Source organism: Macaca fascicularis, chromosome 1 (genome assembly GCF_037993035.2).
Source record: "Macaca fascicularis isolate 582-1 chromosome 1, T2T-MFA8v1.1".
NCBI lineage: Eukaryota > Metazoa > Chordata > Mammalia > Primates > Cercopithecidae > Macaca > Macaca fascicularis.
In genome coordinates this window covers 126,359,794-126,382,253 of record NC_088375.1, presented here as the reverse complement: position 1 = coordinate 126,382,253, position 22,460 = coordinate 126,359,794, and the positions used below count along the sequence as shown (strand labels likewise).

The window sequence follows — 22,460 nt, the reverse complement described above, 5'->3', positions numbered from 1 at the left end:
AGAAGGACTCAGAACCAGGCATGCTGATCAAAAGGCCATACTTTATCCCCTATTACTCTAGATCTCTGTATTTCATTAGAAGGCAATAATTAGGAGAAACTGCATAAAATATATATGATAATCAACTTTTTAAACATAAGCTATTTTAAGTATAAAATACATGTTAATTGTTATATAACTAGTTTAATTTTTTTAATCCTGTAAGACTAAAAATTTTAAATCCTACAGGATTAAAAAATTATCTCAATGGATTAAAAAATCCATTGAGTGCATTTCTCAAGCGAAATCTTGCAGGTTAGAAGGAAATGGAATGTTATATTCTATGTTTTGAAACTTAAAAAAACTGCCGAACAAAAATACTGTATGGGCAAAACTGTCCTTCAAAAAAGGAGAAATTAAGACTGTCCCTGACAAACAAAAGCTGATATAGCTTATCACGACTAGACCAGCCCTACAAGAAAGGCTAAAAGGAGAAACAAAAGGATGATAAATAACAACACAAAACCATATGAAAACATGAAACTCTATGGTAAAGGTCAATATTTAGAATATTATAAAATTCTATAGTGTTGTAATGAAGGTATAAAAATAACTTTAAAATCTATTTCAAAAACAAAATTTAAACAGAATTTAAAGAAGAAAAGCAAAAAAAGTAACTATAAATCTATGTTAAGGATATATAATATCAAAAGACATAAAGTTGGTGGGGAGGAGGTGAAAGATGTAAAGAAACAGTTTTCTATACCACTGAAGTTAAGTTGTAAACAGTTTAAAATAAGTTGCTATAACTTTAGTATGTTTTATGTAGTTGCAATGGTAACCACAAAAATAGCATCTATAGAATGCACACAAAGGGAAATGAGAAGGGAATCAAAACATACCACTACAAAAAAAAAAAAAAAAAAAAAAAAAAAAAAAATCAACAAAACACAAAAGAAGCCAGGAAGAGAGGAAAGGAAAGACAAAAAAGCTACAGGACAAAGACAAAAGGCAGCTAGCCAAATGACAACAGTAAGTCCTTCCCTATCACTAACTGCTTTAAATGTAAATGGATTAAATCCCCCAATTAAAAGATACAAATTGCTGAGTGAATAACACATACAGAATCAACTATACCTTATATATGAGACTCACTTTAGATCTAAGGACACACATAAGCTGAAAGTGAAAGGATGGAAAAAGATATTCCATAAAAACGGGAACCCAAAGAGAGCAGAGTGGCCATAATTACATCTGACAAAATAGACTTTAAGACAAACTATCACAAGAGACAAAGATGGACATTACATCATGATAAATGGGTCACGTTACCAGGAAGAAATAATAACTATATATGGACCAAATATTAAATTCCTACATATATGAAGCAAACATTTATAGAACTGAAGGGAGGAATAAACAGCAACACAGTAATAGTAGGAGACTTCACAACCCCACTTAATGGTACTGGGGAAGACGTGGACAAATTGGAATCTTGGTGTACACTGATAGAAATGTTAAAAAACAAAAAGGTCTAGTCACTGTGGGAAATGACATGGAGATTCCTCAAAAACTTAAAAATAGAATTACCATCTGACCCAGAAATTCCACTTCTGAGTATATGTCAAAAAGAAATGAAAACAGTATCTTGAAGAAATATTTGCACAACCATGTTCACTGCAGCACTATTCACAATAGCCAAGATGTAGAAACAACCCAAATGTCCATCAACAGATAAAGAAAGTGTGATATATATACACCCAATGAAATATTATTCAACCTCAAAAACAAAAAAAAAAAATCCTGTCATATGCTATTGCTATCACATGGATGAATCTTGAGGAAATTATGTTACGTGAAATAAGCCAGTCACAGAAACAGAAATATCACATGATTTCACTTATACAAGGTATTTAATGTAGTCAAACTCATAAAATGAGAAAGTAGGTTACACGGCGCTGGGGTGAAGGGGAAATTGGGAGCTGTTGTTTAATGACTATAGAGTTTAAGTTTTGCTAGGTGAAAAAATTCTACAGATCTGTTGCACAACAAACCACAAACAGCTAATACTTACTGTACCATATATCTAAAAATGGTTAAAATTGTAAACTTTATGTTATGTGTTTTTAATCATAATTTTTTTAAAAACTCAGCACAAGAAGTAAAGTCCTAAACCATGATACCACCTCACATCTAAGAGGATGGCTACAATAAAAATAAGCTTTTTTAAAATGGAAATTAAGTGTTAATAAGGGTGTGGAAAAACTGGAACCTTTGTATGTTGCTGGTGAGAATGTAAATGGTGCCGCCACTGTAGAAAACAGTCTGATAGTTCCTAAAAGCTAAACACAGAATGACCACATGACTCAGAAATTCCATTCCAAGATATATACCCAAAGGAATTGAAGGCATAGACTCGAACAGATACACAGATGCCAATGTTCACTGCAGCATGATTCACAATATTGAAAAAGTAGAAACAATCCAAATGTTCTTCAACAGATGAAGGACTAAACAAAATGTGGTATATACACATAACGGAATATTACTCAGCCATGAAAAGAAATGAAGGGCTCTGATACATGCTACAACATGAACAAACCTTAAAGACATTATGCTGAGAGTAATAAATCAGACACAAAAAGAAAAATACTGTGTGATTCTACTTATAAGATATCTTGAATGGGTGAATTCCTAGACATAGAAACCTGATTAGAGGTTATCAAGGGTTTGAGTTAAGGAGGGTAGGAAGTTATTGCTTAAAGCTTAAGGTGTTTCTGTTTGGAGTGAGGAAAAGGATTTGGAAACAGATAGTGTTGATGGTTGCACAATATTGTGAATGCAATTAATGCCACCGAATTGTATACTTACAATGAGTAAAATGGTAAAATTTTATATTTTATCATAATTTTTAAAAATTATGTAAGAAGCCAGGTGCGGTGGCTCACGCCTGTAATCCCACCACTTTGGGAGGCCAAGCCGGGCGGATCGCGAAGTCAGGAGATTGAGACCATCCTGGCTAACGTGGTGAAACTCCGTCTCTACTAAAAGTACAAAAAACTGGCTGGGCGTGGTGGTGGGCGCCTGTAGTCCCAGCTAGTCGGGAAGCTGAGGCAGGAGAATGGTGTGAACCCGGGAGGCGGAGCTTGCAGTGAGCCGAGATCATGCCATTGCACTTCAGCCTGGGCAACAGAGTGAGACTCTGTCTCAAAAAAAAAAAAAATATGTAAGAGGCCAAAAATGATTTGCTTGTATACTTCAAATAAGTGAAATGTAAGGAATATGAAGTAAATCTCAATAAAGCTCTTAAAAAAAAAGTCCAGTCTTCTTTTCATTACACATTACACTCTTCCTCTATGCTGTAGCTTAGGTCCCATCCTAACATTCACCCTGGCTCATGTCTACCACAGCACAGCTAACCACACTAGGTTTTAGTTGTTTGTCTCCCCCACCAGACCTTCAGTTTCTTCAAGGCACACACTGAGTCCTTTGAATCCCCAGATCCAGTGTCTAACCCAGAGGTTTGTATAGTGTGTGCTCAATAAATGTTTGTGAGATTCATAAATTATTAAATGATTTAGATTATAGGGTTGATCCAAGATTTGTATTCTTCAGTACAAGAAATGAAACTGTATTACTCATGTTAGTCACGTTAATCACTTGGCTTAGTGTCAGATTTTTGCAAATCCAAAACAAAGGAATTTATTTGCTTTGTCTTCCCTGAAAACAATCTCTATAACCACCTTTTAAGGTGAACAACTATACCTAACTTTGGATCTACTCTTCATTAATAAAAGCAATTCCCAAGAAAATCTAATACAAAAGTGGCCCTATGTACATTCACACTCAAGTTACTTGAAAGTTCAAATAACATATACTTGAATTTACTTCTGGTCACAAACTGTTTTATGGTATATGTCTACTTCACATAAAGTCCAATTCTAACAAGAGCTATTTAACTGCATTTTCAGATTCAAAAGATTTCTATAAACTCACCTCATACACAGCAAGATCTATGCCAGCATAAGGTATGATACCTAATAAATTGGGAACATAACCTTTGTAAAAAGCTCCCAAGCCTTCATGTTTCAAAATCTTCTTGGCACAATCATATATTCCGGAGTATTGCCCAGTTTTGCCTACAGCCAGCCTGGTTTTCATAACCTGGATATAAAAAAAAATAACAAAATATTATTGTTCATATTAACTCTATCATCACAGAATTCAAATGAAGTAATTTTACACGGATCAAATACCTAGCACATATTGTCACTCAAAAGACTGTACAGTTTGTTGATACATTCTCCTTCATGTATTACCTCTATTGAGGGGCTAAGACCACAGCCAGAGAGACCCGTTGACTGCAAGGAGGATCTGGTGAAGGAAGTGACCAAGGAAATGGAGGCAAGATAATCTGTTAATGCCTTAACAAAACTGACCAGTGACCACCTGCATCTGGAAGGTGAGGGAAATGGTAGTATAAAGGATAACCCCAGTGTTTCTAGCTTGGAACACAGGATGGGGCAGTGGGGAGTTGGGAAGGTGATACTATTAATTGATATGGAGGATATAAGGGGAAAAATAGGTATTAAGATTTTTGTTGAGAGGTATGTGGAATAATATAAACAATCATATTAAGATGCTTGGGAAAAAAGCTATATTAGCATGCATACCACATATCGGTGAAAATCGTATTTATCTTGCTTAAGTCTTATCAGTTACTAAAAAACCCTCTGCTATATCAATAAATTCCACATCTACAATATTATTTTTTGCTATAAAGCAGTAGTTGGAAAACTTTTCCTGTAAAGACTAAATAGTAAAATATTTGTCATTGCAAGCCTAAAATATTAGGTCTCGGTTGTACATTCTTTTTGTTTTCTTTTGTTTTTGCCTGCTTTCTAAAAAGTATACTTTAAGCTCTGGGATACATGTGCAGAACGTGCAGGTTTGTTACATAGGTATACATGTGCCATGGTGGTTTGCTGCACCCATCAACCCGTCATCTACATTAGGTATTTCTCCTAATACTATCCCTCCCCTAGGCCCCCACTTCCAACAGGCCCCAGTGTGTGATGTTCCCCTCCCTGTGTCCATGTGTTCTCATTGTTCAGCTCCCAGTTAAAAGTGAGTACGTGTGGTGTTTGGATTTCTGTTCCTGTGTTAGTTTGCTGAGAATGATGGCTTCCAGCTTCATCCATGTCCCTACAAAGGCCATGAACTCATCCTTTTTTTATGGCTGCATAGTATTCCATGGGGTATATGTGCCACATTTTCTTTATCTAGTGTATCACTGATGGGCATTTGGGTTGGTTCCAAGTCTTTGCTATCATGAATAGTGCTGCAATAAACATACGTGTGCACGTCTTTACAGTAGAATAATTTATGATCCTTTGAATATATAACCAGTAATGGGATTGCTGGGTCAAATGGTATTTCTGGTTCTAGATCCTTGAGGAATCACCACACTGTCTTCCACAATGGTTGAACTAATTTACACTCCCACCAACAGTGTAAAAGCATTCCTATTTCTCCCCATCTTTGCCAGCATCTGTTGTTTCCTGACTTTTTAACTAACTGGTGTGAGATGGTATGTCATTGTGGTTTTGATTTGCATTTATCTAACAACCAGGGATGATGAGCCTTTTCTCATATGTTTGTTGGCTGCATAGAGGTCTTCTTATGAGAAGTATCTGTTCATATCCTTCACCCACTTTTGATGGGGTTGTTTTTTTCTTGTAAATTTGTTTAAGTTCCTTATAGATTCTGGATATTAGCCCTCTGTCAGATGGATAGATTGCAAAATTTTTCTCCCATTCTGTAGGTTGCTGGTTCACTCTGATGATAGTTTCTTTTGCTGTGCACAAGATATTTGTTTAATTAGATCCCATTTGTCAACTTTGGCTTCTGTTGCCATTGCTTTTTGTGATTTAGTCAAAAAGTCTTTGCCCATGCCTATGTCCTGAATGGTATTGCCTAGGTTTTTTCTAGGGTTTTTTATAGTTTTAGGTCTTATGTTTAAGACTTTAATCCATCTTGAGTTAATTTTTGTATAAGGTGTAAGGAAGGGGTCCAGTTTCAGTTTTCTGCATATGGCTAGCCAGTTTTCCCAAAACCATTTATTAAATAAGGAATCCTTTCCCTATTGTTTTTGTCAAAGATCAGATGGTTGTAGATGTGTGACATTATTTCTGAGGCCTCTGTTCTGTTCCATTGGTCTATACATCTGTTTTGGTACCAGTACCATGTTGTTTTGGTTACTGTAGCCTTGTAGTATGCTTGAAGTCAGGTAGCGTGATGCCTCCAGCTTCATTCTTTCTGCTTAGGATTGTCTTGGCTATACGGGCTCTTTTTCGGTTTCATATAAAATTTAAAGTAGTTTTTTCTAATTCTGTGAAGAAAGTCAATGTTAGCTTGATAGGGATGTCATTGAATCTATAAATGTCTTTGGGCAGTATGGCCATTTTCATGATATTGATTCTTCCTATCCATGAGCATGGAATGTTTTTCCATTTGTTTGTGTCCTCTCTTATTTCCTTGAGCACTGGTTTGTAGTTCTCCTTGAACAGGTGCTTCACATCCCTTGTAAGTTGTATTCCAAGGTATTTTATTCTCTTTGTAGCAATTGTGAATGGTAGTTCACTCGTGATTTGGCTGTTTGTCTATCATTGGTGTATAGGAATGCTTGTTATTTTTGCACATTGATTCTGTACTGTGAGACTTTGCTTGAAGTTGCTTATCAGCTTAAGGAGATTTGGGGCTGAGATGAGGAGGTTTTCTACATATACAATGATGTCATCTGTAAAGAGACAATTTGACTTTCTCTCTTCCTATTTGAATACCTTCTATTTCTTTCTCCTGCCTGATTGCCCTGGCCAGAACTTCCAATACTATGTTGAATAGGAGTAGTGAGAGAGGGCATCCTTGTCTTGTGCTGGTTTTCAAAGGGAATGCTTCCAGCTTTCGCCCATTCAGTATGATATTGGCTGTGGGTTTGTCATAAATAGCTCTTATTATTTTGTTATACATTCCATCAACACCTAGTTTATTGAGAGTTTTTAGCATGAAGGGGTGTTGAATTTTATTGAAGGCCTTTTCTGCATCTATTGAGATAATAATGTGGTTTTTGTCACTGGTTCTGTTTATTGATGAATTCTGTTATATTGATTTGCATGTTGAACCATCCTTGCATCCCAGGGATGAAGCTGACTTGATAGTGATGAATAAGCTTTTTGATGTGCTGCTAAATTCAGTTTGCTGGTATTTTATTGAGAATTTTCACATTGATGTTCATCAGGGATATTGGCCTGAAAATTTCTTTTTTTGTTGTGTCTCTGCCAGGTTTTGGTATCAGAATGATGCTGCCCTCATCAAATGAGTTAGGGAGAAGTCCCTCTTTTTCTGTTGTTTGGAATAATTTCAGAAGGAATGGTATCAGCTCCTCTTTCTACCTCTGGTAGAATTCGACTGTGAATGTGTCTGGTCCTGGGCTCTTTTTGGTTGGTAGGCTATTAATTACTGCCTCAATTTCAGAACATGTTATTGGTCTATGCAGGGATTCTGTTTCTTTCTGGTTTAGTCTTGGGAGGGTGTATGTGTCCAGGAATTTATCCATTTCTTCTAGATTTTCTAGTTTATTTGCATAGAGGTGTTTATAGTATTCTCTGACGTTAGTTTGTATTTCCATGGGATCAGTGGTGATATCCCCTTTATCATTTTTATTGTGTCCATTTGATTCTCCTCTCTTTTCTTCTTTATTATTTTGGCTAATGGTCTATCTATTGTGTTAATCTTTTCATAAAACCAGCTCCTGGATTAATTGATTTTTTGAAGGGTTTTTCGTGTCTCTATCTCCTTCAGTTCTGCTCTGATCTTAGTTATTTCCTGTCTTCTGCTATCTTTTGAATTTGTTTGCTCTTGCTTCTCTAGTTCTTTTAATTGTGATTTTAGCGTGTCGATTTTAGATCTTTCTCGCTTTATCCTGTGTTGCACACTTTTTAAAAATGTAAAAAAGCATTCTTAGCTCACGGGCTGTACAAAACAGCCCGTAGGTCTGTGTTTTGCCAACCTAGGCAATAATGAAAGGATGTCTAATTAGGATACCACCATATAATCAAATCCTGAGATTCCATTCCTAAATTTATCACACAGAAACTCTTTGGACAGGAGTGAGAATTATATTTCTCACCAACACAGTGGCAGCCAGCCTCTAATGTGACCCCCAATGATATTTGTATCCTGGTATTCACATCATTATACCATCCCCTCCCACACTCTACCAGGGTTGGTCTGTATGATCAACAGAATACAGCAGAAAAGGCAAAAGATATCAGCTTTCGTCTTGGGCACTCTCTCTCTCTCTCTTTTTGTTGGATCACTGACTACAGAGAAGCCAGCTACTGTGTTCTGAGGATACTCAGGCAGTCTACAGAAAGGCTCATGTGGTAAGGAACTGATGTTTCCAGCCCATAGCCAGTGAGGCCTGGCAGCAACCACATGAGTGAGATTGGAATCCGCCCCCAGCCGAGCCTCCAGGTGACTGCAGCACTGACTACCATCTTGACTATGGGCTGTGAAAAACTCTGAGCCAGAGGCACCCAGCTAAGCTGCTCCCAGATTCCTGACCCATAGAAACTCCGCGATGATAAATACTTGTTTTAAACTGTTGATTTGGAGATAACTTGTTAGAGAGCAATAGACAACCAACACGAACACCATCACACAGTCAGACTTCACAATGGTACTCACCTCCATTGGATATATAAAAGTCTGTGCAGTTGCTCCAGCCATGGAACCAGAAATAAATCTCTCAAATGTTCCAATTTTTTGTCCTTCTTCAGTAAGTAACTTCTTGTACTGTATAAATAAGTTTTAAAATGCACATTACTACCTGCCGTGGACTGAGCTGCGCCCCCACCAAACTCATATGTTGAAGCCCTAACCTCCCATGTGATGGTGTTAGGAGATGAGGCTTCTGGATTAGGGTTATGAGGTCATGAGGATGGAGCCCTCATGAAAGGATCAGTGTTCTTGTAAGAGCAGACACCAGAGGGCTCACTCTCTCTCTCCCTCCCCTCACATGTGCACCAAGAAAAGACCATGTGAGCACACACCAGCTGTCTATAAGCTGGAAAGAGAACCTCACTAGAAATCAAACTGGTTTGGCCCTTGATCTTAGGCATTCTAGCCTCCGAAACTGTGAGAAATGAATTTCCTCTGTTGATTCCACACACTCTGTGATATTTTATGGCAGCCCAAGCCAACTAGACAATCCTAGAATACAAATCAGCTCCTAGAAATCAATAAATTGACAAATGTGATGATGTGTCTCGAAATGTATATACTACATTAATAATACGTAGCAGAAGAGTAAGGCCTAAATGCTACTACACGCAGTTACTGGACAGTGGTTTTCAAGTCAGATTTCTACAGAACACAGATGTCTCCCAGGTTGGACCAAGTTGCTCCTTTGCTGAAACAGCATAACAGCATTCTTCCCCAGATGTACAGAAAATACAAGGTTAATCAAGTTTTCACAGTGTTTGGATAGTTTCCCCACAGTTTTTAAAAGATGAGTTTATTTCCACCAGTGCAAATAAAACGAATAAATAGGTGACAAATATTAACACAACAATTTATAAAAACAGTTTTTGCAGGTAATACATAGAATTATACTAACCTATCAAGCCCAGCATCTCCCTGGCTATCAGTACTAAAGTGACCCAACATAGCTAACTGGACCAAAGGTGGAAATATGACCCCAATACAGCCAAAATAGTGACTGGTCAGGATATTAATATCATGCGATTGAGAGTCAGGCAGACCTGGGCTGGAACTCAGGCTACACTGCAATGGTGTGAACTCAGCTCACTGCAACCTCTGCCTCTCGAACTCAAGTGATCCTTCCACCTCAGCCTCCAGAGTACAGGCACACACCCCAAGCCCAACTAATTTTTATATTTTTTGTAGAAATGGGGTTTTGCCATGTTGCCCAGGCTGGTCTTGAACTCCTGGGCTCAAGCAAACTACCTCTCAAAGTGCTGGGATTAGAGGCGTGAGCCACCATGCCCAGCTTCCCTTCATCTTAATGGCTTGAGATTGAGGCAAATTGAGCTCAAATTCCAGTCCGGCAGTTCTGTCTTTTCATTCACTTAATAAGAGTTTCCTGGCACTGGGCAAGGTGCTAGGAATACAAGTAGCTACTGCCTAAGGAAGCTCACAGTCTCACCAAGAAGATAAGTACAGAGAACATCAGAATTCAGTGTGAAATAACAAAAGAAAATTAAAACAGAAGCATTCCCGGAGGAACTAACTCCTGAGTAAGGTACTAAAGGACATTCCCCACCATATGACATATAGAAAGAGGAAGGGTGTGTATGTGTTGCTGAAGCAGGGTCAGGAGACGGAGTAGCAGAAAGATGACATGCATGGTGGATATGTTGAGTGTGAGGCACTCCTAGGCCATGCAAGCAGAGATGCTGAAACACACAGTACACAGGTAGATCTACGGTGTTGAGATAAAGAGAAAGATATTGGAGTGGAATGCAGTCAGTACAGAGATGGCAGCTGAAACCATGAGAACACTATCCCACACTACCACCCTGTCAATGACACAATTACACTACTATCGTAATGACAACCCACAGAGAACACAGCTTTACCCCAAACTGATGATGTGTTTGACAAAGCTACACACCAGGTTGAAAAGATCTTTTTCTTAGTTTCCTAAAGTACTAGCTAGTCAATGAACAAAACCTATCTGAATCTAAAAGTGAGCTAGTTACATACTCGGGGAAATTTGAGAATATATACAGCCTATTTACCCTGAAGTAATTTAGAACCCACGGAGAAAACAATGGGTTTACCATCATCCAATGAAAAATGGGATATTCTGCAATTCAGCACTCGAGGGAGGCTAGACAGGGGAGGAACTGATTTTGGTTGAGATGCTTAGGACATGCTTCTCATAGGAAGGTGGCTTTTAGAGAGCCCCGAGGGATGAATGGACCTTCAGCAGGACAGGAGAAAGCGGCACCATAGGCCCAGAGCCCATAAGAACACTACACCACACTGTGTAGACAGCTTTCTCTTGATGTCTAAGAAAGTTAGTGTGCAGAAATCACAATACTATAAACAGGTCTTAGGAAGGAGCTTGGGTGGACAGAAGCAGAGGATGTCTGCTGGTGGTATCCAAGGTAAGAATCTGACAAATGACATAAAGTAAAATATGCATATTTGTTTGTAATACCCATGGACTTTCAAAAATACTAAACTTCTTGCATACTAAAATAACTGCATTGAGTATTTGTTTATTTTAGGCTCTGGCTTTCCTATCATAAAATCCAAGTATGAAGTCAGAATAACCTAAGGGTATCTCAAACATTAGCCCTTAATAATCATGATTTGAATCTTCAAACCTTCACATAAGGAAAATAACCTTCCCAAGGATACGTTCTCATTAAAATCCTGGAGACTAGATTCTCTTTAAATTTTTTTTTTTTTTTTTTTTGCTTCTCTATTTCCCAGGCAAAGAAAAAGGATACCATAATCTTCTCAAGAGTATTCTGTTGCTCAAGAACAAAACACTCTCCAGAATAATCTAACATCTACATGGAATAATACAAAAACTATGGGGGTGGGGAGTTGAATTTCAAGGCCCTTACAGTCCTTGATAAACAACGATAGAATAAATAATGGAAAAAGTAATCTGTGGCTGCTCAACTAGACAGTTCTGCCAACGACCATAAAGAGAACCCAAACTCTAAAACTTACCTCTGTACTTCCCCTTTACATTGAGTTAGGCTGAAGCAATAGCTCAAAAAATCCAAGTTAACAAAAGTCAACAGAGAAGTGATTCAGAGGTAAATGCCTTTGTTCAGTCATTCATTCTTTCAACACTCACTTGGCACTTATCACATGCCAAGCTCTGTCTAGGTGCTGGAGTACATGGGGAAGAAGCCATGCCCCTGCCTTCATGGAGCTGTCACTCCAAACTCAGCTCAGTTTTACAGCAATGTCAAATTACACAAAGGACTTCAACTTGTAAGTTTTCCTTCCACAGGTTAGATTGTGACACTTTCATAAAACTTACGTTAGTGTGCTGCTTCTGCTCAGAATTCAGAATGAATAAACTAAAATTCTACCCTTCCTTTAAGAACTACTTAGAAAAACAAACTTTCTTTATAAATAATATGATGAATTAAGAATCCCGTAACTTGGTCATGAGAAATCTCTGATTTTATTTAGTCTAATCTATAAGTGATATTTCTTATGGAGTATACGTGAAAGATTACTGTATATTAAAACAAGAATCCCAAAAGCATTATACATTAACCTTTATTCAATCCGTTTACTAACTCCTCTTTGTTAATAAATTCCATAGGTGATAAAAAATTACCTGTTCATATGCCCAGAACTTAACAGCTGTCTCAGGAGCAATTTTTATGACGTTTGTACCATTTCCCCTCCAAAGGGAGCGGATCCCTCCCTCTTTTACCATCTGTCGAAAGCCACCAAATATGTTCATTTTGTCTGATTTTGAACCATGAACCTAAAAATAAAAGCAGAATGATATAAAATGCTGCTGGCATATTACTGTTACTTTTTCTAAAGCAACCATACAATCTTTTTCAATACTGTTTCTAACTGCAAGAAGATATATTTGAAAATAAAATATAGAAAGGTTGAAAAAATAAATTATACATAATGATGGGAGGGAGTATTGCCATGATTTTAGACACCTGTCTCTGACTCTAAAACTAAGAATAATTGGTATCTTCGGTGTGAGAAAGCAGAGAGAGAAGAAGAATATTAAAATTATGAACAACCTTCATAAGATAATATTAACTAAATTATGTATCAGGCAATGGAACACCCTTTGAAACATGAACAAGCTCAGTTAAAGAGAAATAAAAAAGTATACTGCAGGTAATTATATTATATTATATTATATATATAATATATATAATATAATATAATATATTATATATTAATATATATAATATATTATATTATATTATATTATATATACTACAGGTAATACTGTTTATATTCTTGAGGACAGGGAGTAGTATCTTACTGTAGTCCTCAAGAAGTAGTAAGACATGAACTGTAAATGGGTCTGAAATGGTTTGGATATTGTGTATATCAGGGTATACATACAGCCTGAAACCAAAAATAAAAATTGTACCTTCTTTGGCATTTGAGGCCTCTCTAGGCAATAAATTCATTACAACATGTACCCATCCTGTGAATACTGATAAATTACTTGGCTTATACTACAGATGTGGTAGTCATTTAAAAATACTATACCTTATGACCACCTACAGAAAAAACTGATTAAATCCAATATACCAAAAATAATTAAACAAATCAGACATTCTTCTGATTGTTTCAGCTCACATAAAAGGGGTGATTACCACTAAACAGACACACACACACACACTCACATGCACACACACGCACTCACAGAAGCGGGTAAATTCTGAAGGCCAGCCATATGGCCAGTATGAAAATGGAGCCCAATAAGAACTCTGCACACCAAAGGCTCAGGTGAGCTTCCCTGGTTGGTCTGCAATATTCCGTGCCTAGTGTCACACAACAGTGCCAGGAAAGTAAGACACGGAGATTCCACAGGGAGAGGATAACAGAAGCTCTGCCCTATGAGCTTCCTTACTTGACTGATTTTCATCTGTATTTTTTCCCTGTAATAAACCATAACCAGGGATAATAAGCTTTCAGTGAGTTATGTGAGTATTTCTAGAGAAGTATCGAACCTGAAGGTTGACTGTGAAAACTCCTCACATTTGCAGAAACTAAATTCCAGAGAAATCCATTTTATTTTAAATAAATAAACTTCACAATAAAATAGGACAAAGGAAAAAATAAATGCTTATTCAAGTTCTCTAAAAGTCAGCTTAACTACTGTTCCTAAAGAAAAACACACACCAATCCCCTCTCCTTTTCCTTTAAAGCATTAGCTTTGCCCCTAAATACATTTTGGGATTTGGGTACATTCTGAAGGAATGCTAGTTTAAAATACTGTCAGAAATCTTTTTGTCCAGAAATCTATGGACAAATATAAAAGCTGCTGACCATAAGTATAACAAAGTTTTAAAAATATTTTGTAAACTACTACTATGTTCCAATAGGTTATTCCAGTGTACCGGACATTTTCACATACCTGATATTGTTTGATTCTCACAACCATTCTTGTTAGATATTCTTATCCCCATCCCAGAATGAAGGAAAATGAGACCTCAGAGGTTTCATGCAGCATGAGAACCAAGAGCACTGGAGGCAAAGATACTCCATTTCCCCTCTCATTTGTGGTAAAGGAAAAGTTAATTCTCTGGGCCTCAGATTCCCCCTGGAAAAATGATAAAATACCTACTTCACTGGGCTGCTGCAAGCATTAACTGGCTTACCACAATAAGCAACTACATATTAATTATTTTCCTTTCCCTCTTTCCACTCTGGCCAGCCCAATGCTACACTGCTAGTAAATAACAAAATCAGTCTATAAAGCCAGACTAACCTCAGCTCCAGAACAATTTTTAAAATTACATTGCTGGTCTAAGATTCTAGATTTCAGAAACACTTTACTTTTGATAAAGTATATAAAAAGGAAGGAAACTATAAATAAGGAGACCCCACAAGAATAGCTAGAGATATTATTTAAATTAAACGTTTGAATAGTCATAGAATGCCAAAGATTAAAAGTTCATTACATACACGTACTAACAATCTAAGGTTTGGTACACTGCCATACTTACATGGACTGAATTCAGAGTTAACAGCAACAAAATAGATTTATTTTTTAGGGTATAAAAGATTATTACTGAGAAATTTTAAAACTTCTTTTTCAAAGCACCACATTTCTCACTGTTTTAGAATATTTAGGGCAAACCTGGACACACGATAATAAAGCTCACCTGCATCATGATTTTCAGACGGTCCAAAGGGGCAGTGCTTGTTCGAGAGACAGCACCAGCAATGCCTCCTGCCAAAAGCTGCCTCCACCATTGTCCGGATTTTTTTTCATCTTCCGTGAATTCATCTGGAATAGTTAAGCTATCCCCTATGTCAATTCCCTGTTAAAATGAAAAAAAGATCCCCTTAGTTAAAAATATATAATCCCAGAAGACGTTTCTGTTTTAGAGAGAATCATATGTTATTTTACTGTTAATATGAACTTCACTCCCTAGAATTTATACTAAACCAATTTGAGCACAAAGATTATGTCTTCTATTCACAATGAACAATGTACAGTATCAGTTCACAAGAAATGAAAATAAACAGTAATTACAAATATACAAAACCAACAGTTACAACTTTCTTTCATCATAGATTCACAGTATCTTTTCTTCTCTAGGTCTAGGTTAGAATGAAAGGGCAGCATTTTATCAGATATAGTCAATCTTTTTTACTGCAACCACTTTTCATAAGGCTAGAAAACCAATTGGTGATGACATCTTTTAAGAAATTAGTTCATCAGTGCTTAAACAATACTTCCTTTATCTCAAATTTATATCCACATTACACTTTATACCATGATGTTTTGAATATGTAAATAAAAATTAAAATTGTGTATGTGAATACCCCTAAACTCATTTTCTACTGTTTATAAAAATATTTTTATAAATCTGACTTGTCATTTAAAACATGCAATAGATTCTATATAAAATTTAGCTAATGGAGAGGTATTGTTTCAAATCATCACCCCTTCAACCTATTCTACATTACCATAGCTTGAGAGAAACAATTCTATAATATTATTTTTACAATTCTATTATCTAAATTGTTTTGGCATAAAATTTTTTTTACAAGCAAGAGTGCCAGGGGAAGGAGCTATCCTATTATCCTATGGTAGTAACCCTCTCTTCCTTCATTCTACCATCAATAAAATGGAGATATGATTGCAGTCTCACCTGTTATCAACTACCTTAAAAAATACAGTAAGAATTATGTAAATAAAACTTCACATAGTGTAAAATTTATCTAGGCAACTGAACTACTAGTATATTATTTTATACAGCTGAGAAGGCACTAATCGCCAACAATTTTATAATGCTTTATGTAAGCTTAGGCATTGTTACTAGTGGCAGTGTGAACTCCTGACTTCATTTAATGCATATTTAATTTAGTAAAATCTTAAGTGCGTAGAAGACAAGCCCACTAAGAAAAAAGAAAAAGGCTGGGCCCGGTGGCTCCGCCTGTAATCCCAACACTTTGGGAGGCTGAGGCGGGTGGATCACGAGGTCAGGAAATGGAGACCATCCTGGCTAACATGCTGAAACCCCGTCTGTACTAAAAATACAAAAAATTACCCAGGCGAGGTGGCGGGCGCCTGTAGTCCCAGCTACTCAGGAGGCTGAAGGCACGAGAACGGCGTGAATCCAGGAGGCGGAGGTTGCAGTGAGCCGAGATCGCGCCACTGCACTCCAGCCTGGGCGGCAGAGTGAGACTAAGTCTCAAAAAAAAAAAAAAAAAAAAAAAAAAAAAAAAAAAACACTCCTTCAGAGAGTTCCCAATAGTTTCAGGAGCAGATTGCATAATAATAGAACTTGGTTTACATCAGTATGCAGAATATTAATGAAACAATCAAAATTTGAAAGCTTTGTGGAAAACAAACTGGTATGAAATGCTAAGCAGATGAAGCAAAAAGATTCTGTAACCTTTAATGCCTTTAATGAATATTGTAAGTGCCTTAAACCAGAGATAAATCTAAGCAAATCTGACCAAACAAGGACACAGATCCTTAGCAACCATGAGGTGCTGAGATTATTTGGATACGCCTGTAATCCTAGCACTTTGGGAGGCCGAGGCGGGCGGATCACGAGGTCAGGAGATCGCGACCATCCTGGTTAACAAGGTGAAATCCCATCTCTACTAAAAAATACAAAAACTTAGCCGGGCGAGGTGGCCGGCGCCTGTAATCCCAGCTACTCGGGAGACTGAGGCAGGAGAATGGCGTGAACCCGGGAGGCGGAGCTTGCAGTGAGCTGAGATCGCGCCACTGCACCAACCTGGGCGACAGAGGGAGACTCCCTCTCAAAAAAAAAAAAAAAAAAAAAAAGTAAAAGAAAAGGCTACAACTTTTACACTTCCCTATGGCAGAATACATAAATGCCGATAAAAGCTGGACAGCTTATTCATCAAGGTGGTATTTCTTCCAAGTTTTCAGAATGGACATTTATGCAGTCTTGGGTTTTTGTTTTTGTTTTTGTTTTTGTTTTAATAACTCTATAAATCTATGCCTAATAGAATAAATAGAACTCTACAGGTTAAGGAGCTACTGGGACTCAGGCATCCTGGCCCATAAGTGTTACAGAGTGTTCTTGGTTGATAACTGTACCTATGGTTTATAGCTCCAAATAAGTATAAATACATAAAGTACACTTACTGTAGAATGTTTCCAGAAACGGATAATTTCCTCAATGTCTGTAACAGGATTAAATAAGAAGTAGTCTCTCCATTCATTCCAGTCCACGGTCATTGTCCCATCAGCATCAATGCTGAAATTAAAAAAAAAAAAAAAGATCAAAGAACAAAACTAAATTGATACATAAAACTAACAATACTAGCCACTTTACAGAATGACAGTTTCTTTTCTAACATAATAATTCTTTTTAAATTAAAAAACCCCATCCACAAACATAGGTTGTTGGAAATGGCAGCAAGCATTTTATGGTCCTGTTAGATAGTTTTAATTATCTACATAAAAATGGGTCCCAAAATTACAGCCAGCTCACCAAAGACTACTTTTCAGCACTCTGTCAAACTCTGCCAATGAGCTACAAAACACAAAAACTGAAAGATAAAATATTGAAAGATGGTAATGAATAGATTCACTATCCATTTTTTCACGCACTTAGTGAATCATGAAGATAATTCTTAATGTTCTATTGCAACATTTGAATGTAGTTTTGAAATATACTCAAAACATGTTATCAATTTCCTCCAAGTTAGAAAAATTAAAAAATTAACAGTGATTGTAAAAAATCAAACTCTCAGTGACTGTGCCTTTGCGTCTTAAGAAATCCTGGCACCTCATTTTCAATCTTAAAATTAACATATTGTAGTCTTAAATATTTATCATTAATATTTGGCTTGTTTTACAAGTTTCTTGGCAATTAATGCCATTTGTATCTGTTTTCTCCTAAGAGAAATTCCAAATGTGCCAGGATTTTGACTGTTTTATTCCCTTCTTTGGGCCACCTCTTACAGTGGCTGGCACAAAGAAGGTACTCATTTATTTACTGAATTAATGGATTTTTTTTTTTAAAAAAAAAAAGCTTTGGTGCACCCTACAAATTTTATTCTATAATTAGTATGAAAATGATGCAAAAGGATAGCAGTCAAATAAAATGCAATTTTCAGATACTCATTATTGTGTTTTCTAGTGTCATTTTTTCATTTTGACCTGCACATGGGAAATTACACTTAAACTTTCACTTGTCCCAGCACAGAGGTATATCTGCATGAGAGTCCTAGTCACTACTTATGTTTATAGTATTACTCTGGGTAGCAATATTTATAGCTTTATTTATATCACTATTTTCTATTTTAATGTAATTGTTTGTTGCCTGACCCCACCACCCAACCTCCCACACATAAGCAGCCTGCACAAGGCAAGGATTTTTTTTTAATTTCATTCAAAGTTATAACCAAGGTTTCTAAAACAGTGCCTGCCACCAAGTATTTATTGAATAAATAAATGAATTACAAACTCTGTAGCTTAAAACCACAGAACATTTAGTGTATTGACAAACTTCTTAGATAAGATAGTCTTGCTGTGCGTATAACTTGCATTTCCCTTCAAATCACTAAAGATGTCGCGCATCTCTTACCATGTTCATTTGCTACTGCTGTTTCTTCCATGTGAAATATGCTGTTCATGTCTTTGCCCATTTTTCTAACAGGTTGTATATCTTTTTCTTATTTATGTAGTTCTTTATATCGTTCATTCTAATCCTTCAAGTTATAAGTTGGCAAATACCTTCTCTTTGTCTTTCCACTCTACGCTGTCCAAGTACAGATGCTCTTGATTTTAATGCAGCTGAATTTAATCTTTTTAATGTAGTTGAATACAGTCTTTTCATTTCTGTGTATGGCTTTTTGTGTCTTCTTTTTAAAATAAATTCTTCCCTACACTGAGATAAAGATATTTCTTCCCCACCACCTCAAGCTGTTATAGTTTAACTTTCACGTTTAGGTTGATGTTTGTGTACAGTAAGAGGCAGGTGTCCCAATTTTCTTTTTGTCTGCATGAGCACGAGCACGAGCATCATCTATTGCATACACTCTCCTTTTTGCAAAGTTTTGCGAAGCTACTTCTTTCGTGTGACAAATCCAAAATATGGATGGGTCTGTTTTTGGGCTCTCTATTATGTTCCATTTGTTAACTTGTCTGTTTCTGTAGAAATAGCACTGACTTGGTTATGGCTTAGTAACAACCCTTGGTATCTGATAGGGCAGGCCCCTGGCTTCTTACAGTTCTTCATGGATGTCCTGGATATTCTTAGGCCTTTGCTCTTTGATATAAATTTGAGACTCAGCTTGACAAGTTCCTCAAAAAAAACCAGGTGGGTTTTTTTCAATGGCACTGAATCTCTATTACCAATTTGGAGAGAAGGTACATCTTTTCTATACTGAGTCTTCTTTAATGTCTTCTAATAAATTTCGTTAAGTTGCTCTTATAAATGCATTGATTGTGGTGTATTTTTTAATACAGCTGATTCAGTTTGCTAACATTTTCTTTAAATTTTACATATAAGTCATAGGTATCTTGGCCTATATTTCCCTGTTTCATAGACTGTCTGCTTGTGGTGTTAAACAATCTAGAAAGGATAGGATAGTGTACTTCTACACTCTGGAAATGTTTGTACATCTGTTCTTTAATCATTTGCAAGAACCATCTGGGGCTAACGTTTTGTTTATGAGAACATTTTAAATTACTGACCCAATCTCTTCAATTGCTTAGGTACTATCAGCTATTTCTTCTTGATTCAGTCCCAGTAAGTTCTATTTTTCTAGAAATTCATCTACTTTGTCTGTTTTCAAATTTATTGGCATTAATAATTCATAATATTTTATCAGTTTTTTAAAAGTTCTTATGTGTCTCTTTGTAACTGAACATGATTTACTTACATCTCATTTCTCTTTTTTCTTCATCAATCTTTCCAACAAACAGCTTCTGGCTTTGTTGATCCTGTTACTGCATCTTTGCTACATATTCTTTATTACCTCCTCCTCCTACCTTCTTTGAGATTATTCCAGTTTCTCTCCCCTAACTTAGCACATTAATTTTCAGACTTAATTATTTTCTAATAAAAGCTTTCAGACTATAAAATTCCTACAAGTGCCATCTTAGAAATATTCCATAAGTTTTAATGTTTTCAAGTCAATGTGTCCTTGAATTTCCACTTATGATTTCCTTTGACCCATAAGTTGAGAAGTGTATATTGCATTTTAAAATATTGGCATTTTTATAATTTATGTCTGTAACTGACTTCTACTTTAATGCACAGTGGTCAGAGAAAGTAGTTCTTGTGATACCAGTTCTTTGAAATGTGTTGAACCTGGCTTTACCGCCTACTGTGAAATCAATTTTTATACATGTTCCATATGCACCTAAGAAAAAATATTTCTTCTAATTTTTTGATGCAAGGTCCTATTACATGCCCATTAAATCAAGCTTATGTATTTAAAATGTTTTGTCTTCACTAAAGTTTTTCTCTGCTTGACCTACCAAATACAGGAAGAACTGTGTTAAAATCTCTCACCACTGTGATGGATTTGCCAATTTATCCCCAGAATTTTATCAACCAGCTTAAAAATTTTATATCCTTATACTGAATTTTAAAATGTGGTGACATTCTATTTTTACTAATGTTTTTACTATATAATCTATTATGAATAGATTATTAATAATAATTAATATTAAATTAGTTGATATTAACATAGCTATCCCATAGCTGATATTAACATAGCTACCCCAGCTTCTTTTTTTGGTTAGTAGGACTTTATTTTGCTTGTTCTTTCATCTTACAATCTCTACCTTCTGACAAAATGTACATTAATTTTTATTAATTGGAAAGTTCTAACTGATCAAAAGGTGATTATCTTCTAACTTACTAGTCGCCCACCTCAAACCCCCATGGAAACAGGGTAAGAACTTTATTTAGCCTGCCCCATTTGAGAATGGAAATGAAGGGAAATCATGCCCCAACATTATTGCAGGGCACATTTTAGTGGAGTTTTACTGCGCTTGAATTTATTTCTCATATCTTACCTATTGCTTTCTAATTATCTCTTTCTTTCTATGTTTTTCCCTCTCCTCTCTCCCCTTCATTGGATTGTTTGAATCTTATGTTTTTGTATTTATTTTCTTATTCCATTTCTTTCCTCCCTGGTTTTGAAGTTATATACTCAACTACTGTAGTTTCAATCATTTACCTTGAAATTGTACCACATACATATAACAAAGTCTAAACTTAATGTTTGACCCCACCATCCTAAATAAGGTAACAATTTTAGAACAGTTTAAAATAAATCATCCCCTCCCCTCTTAACTTACACACTATTATCTAGTATTGTAGTTGTCCTTTTTCTTAAAACTCACAAATGGGTCATTATTATCACATCCATGGCTGTTTCCAACAGACTACTGAAATAATCCATAGACCACTAGCTAAGAGGTGGCCCACTATGGTCTAGAGAGTACCAAGAAACATTGTGTGACCCATTCCCCATATATGCTGCTTCCAGGACTGTATGTGCCCTTTCCCCTACCTACCTTCAACTCACCCTTTTCAGTAGCATAATTCTACTCATTCTTTAACATATTCTTCAGTATTTTCTGAGAGTCCATTATTGTAATATGGTAGACATAGAACTGTTAACCAGATACACATGGTCTGTGCCCTCAGTGGGAACAACGAGCACTAAACAAAAGCAAGCAATACCCAATATTCATTGAGCATTTGCCAGGCATTGTTCTAAGTACTTACCATGTTAACTCATTTAATCCTTAAAACAAGCCCATGTATTTACTATACTCTCCATTTTACAGACAAAGAGAGGTTAAGGATTTTGTTACAGTCACAAGGCTAGTAAGTAGAGTACAATTAAGAGTTTCAACCCAGGCATTTTAATTCCAAACTGTACTCCCAACCATTGAGATACACAAATAAGTCAATGATTACAAACCATAAGAGCCATGAAGCAGAGAAACAAGTTGAACAGACAAAGAATAACTGGAGTGAAGGGTTCCAAGGTTCTGAATAATTGTGGAGAAAGAAACCTAAAGATATGAAAATGAGAGGAAATGGGAAATGAGATGGAGATGAAAGCCTAAAAGAAAAATGAGAGCAGAAGATAATTATGATGTATGTGAAACCCGTTTCAGAGGGAATGCCTGCTTTAGCTACTTCATATCTATAGCTTCTACTGAACAGGTGTAAGTAGGAAGCTATATT

The 22,460-nt window shown here is 36.3% G+C and overlaps 1 protein-coding gene across 3 annotated transcripts in view; it reads right to left on the bottom strand.

The window, feature by feature from the left end:
• LOC102144707 (mitochondrial adenyl nucleotide antiporter SLC25A24) overlaps nucleotides 1–22,460 on the bottom strand; it is a 54,687-nt gene that overhangs the window by 5,147 nt on the left and 27,080 nt on the right. Inside the window, exons 4-8 of one of the 3 annotated variants that reach the window (XM_005542537.4) lie at nucleotides 17,384–17,495; nucleotides 14,913–15,071; nucleotides 12,377–12,529; nucleotides 8,728–8,835; nucleotides 3,976–4,143 (exon numbers count right to left, since the gene is read on the bottom strand). In XM_005542537.4, the coding sequence (XP_005542594.3) occupies nucleotides 3,976–4,143; nucleotides 8,728–8,835; nucleotides 12,377–12,529; nucleotides 14,913–15,071; nucleotides 17,384–17,495 (700 nt within the window). Of the gene's footprint in view, nucleotides 1–3,975; nucleotides 4,144–8,727; nucleotides 8,836–12,376; nucleotides 12,530–14,161; nucleotides 14,348–14,912; nucleotides 15,072–17,383; nucleotides 17,496–22,460 lie in introns of those variants that run through there. The other 2 variants (XM_074000507.1, XM_074000505.1) reach the window with 2 other exon arrangements.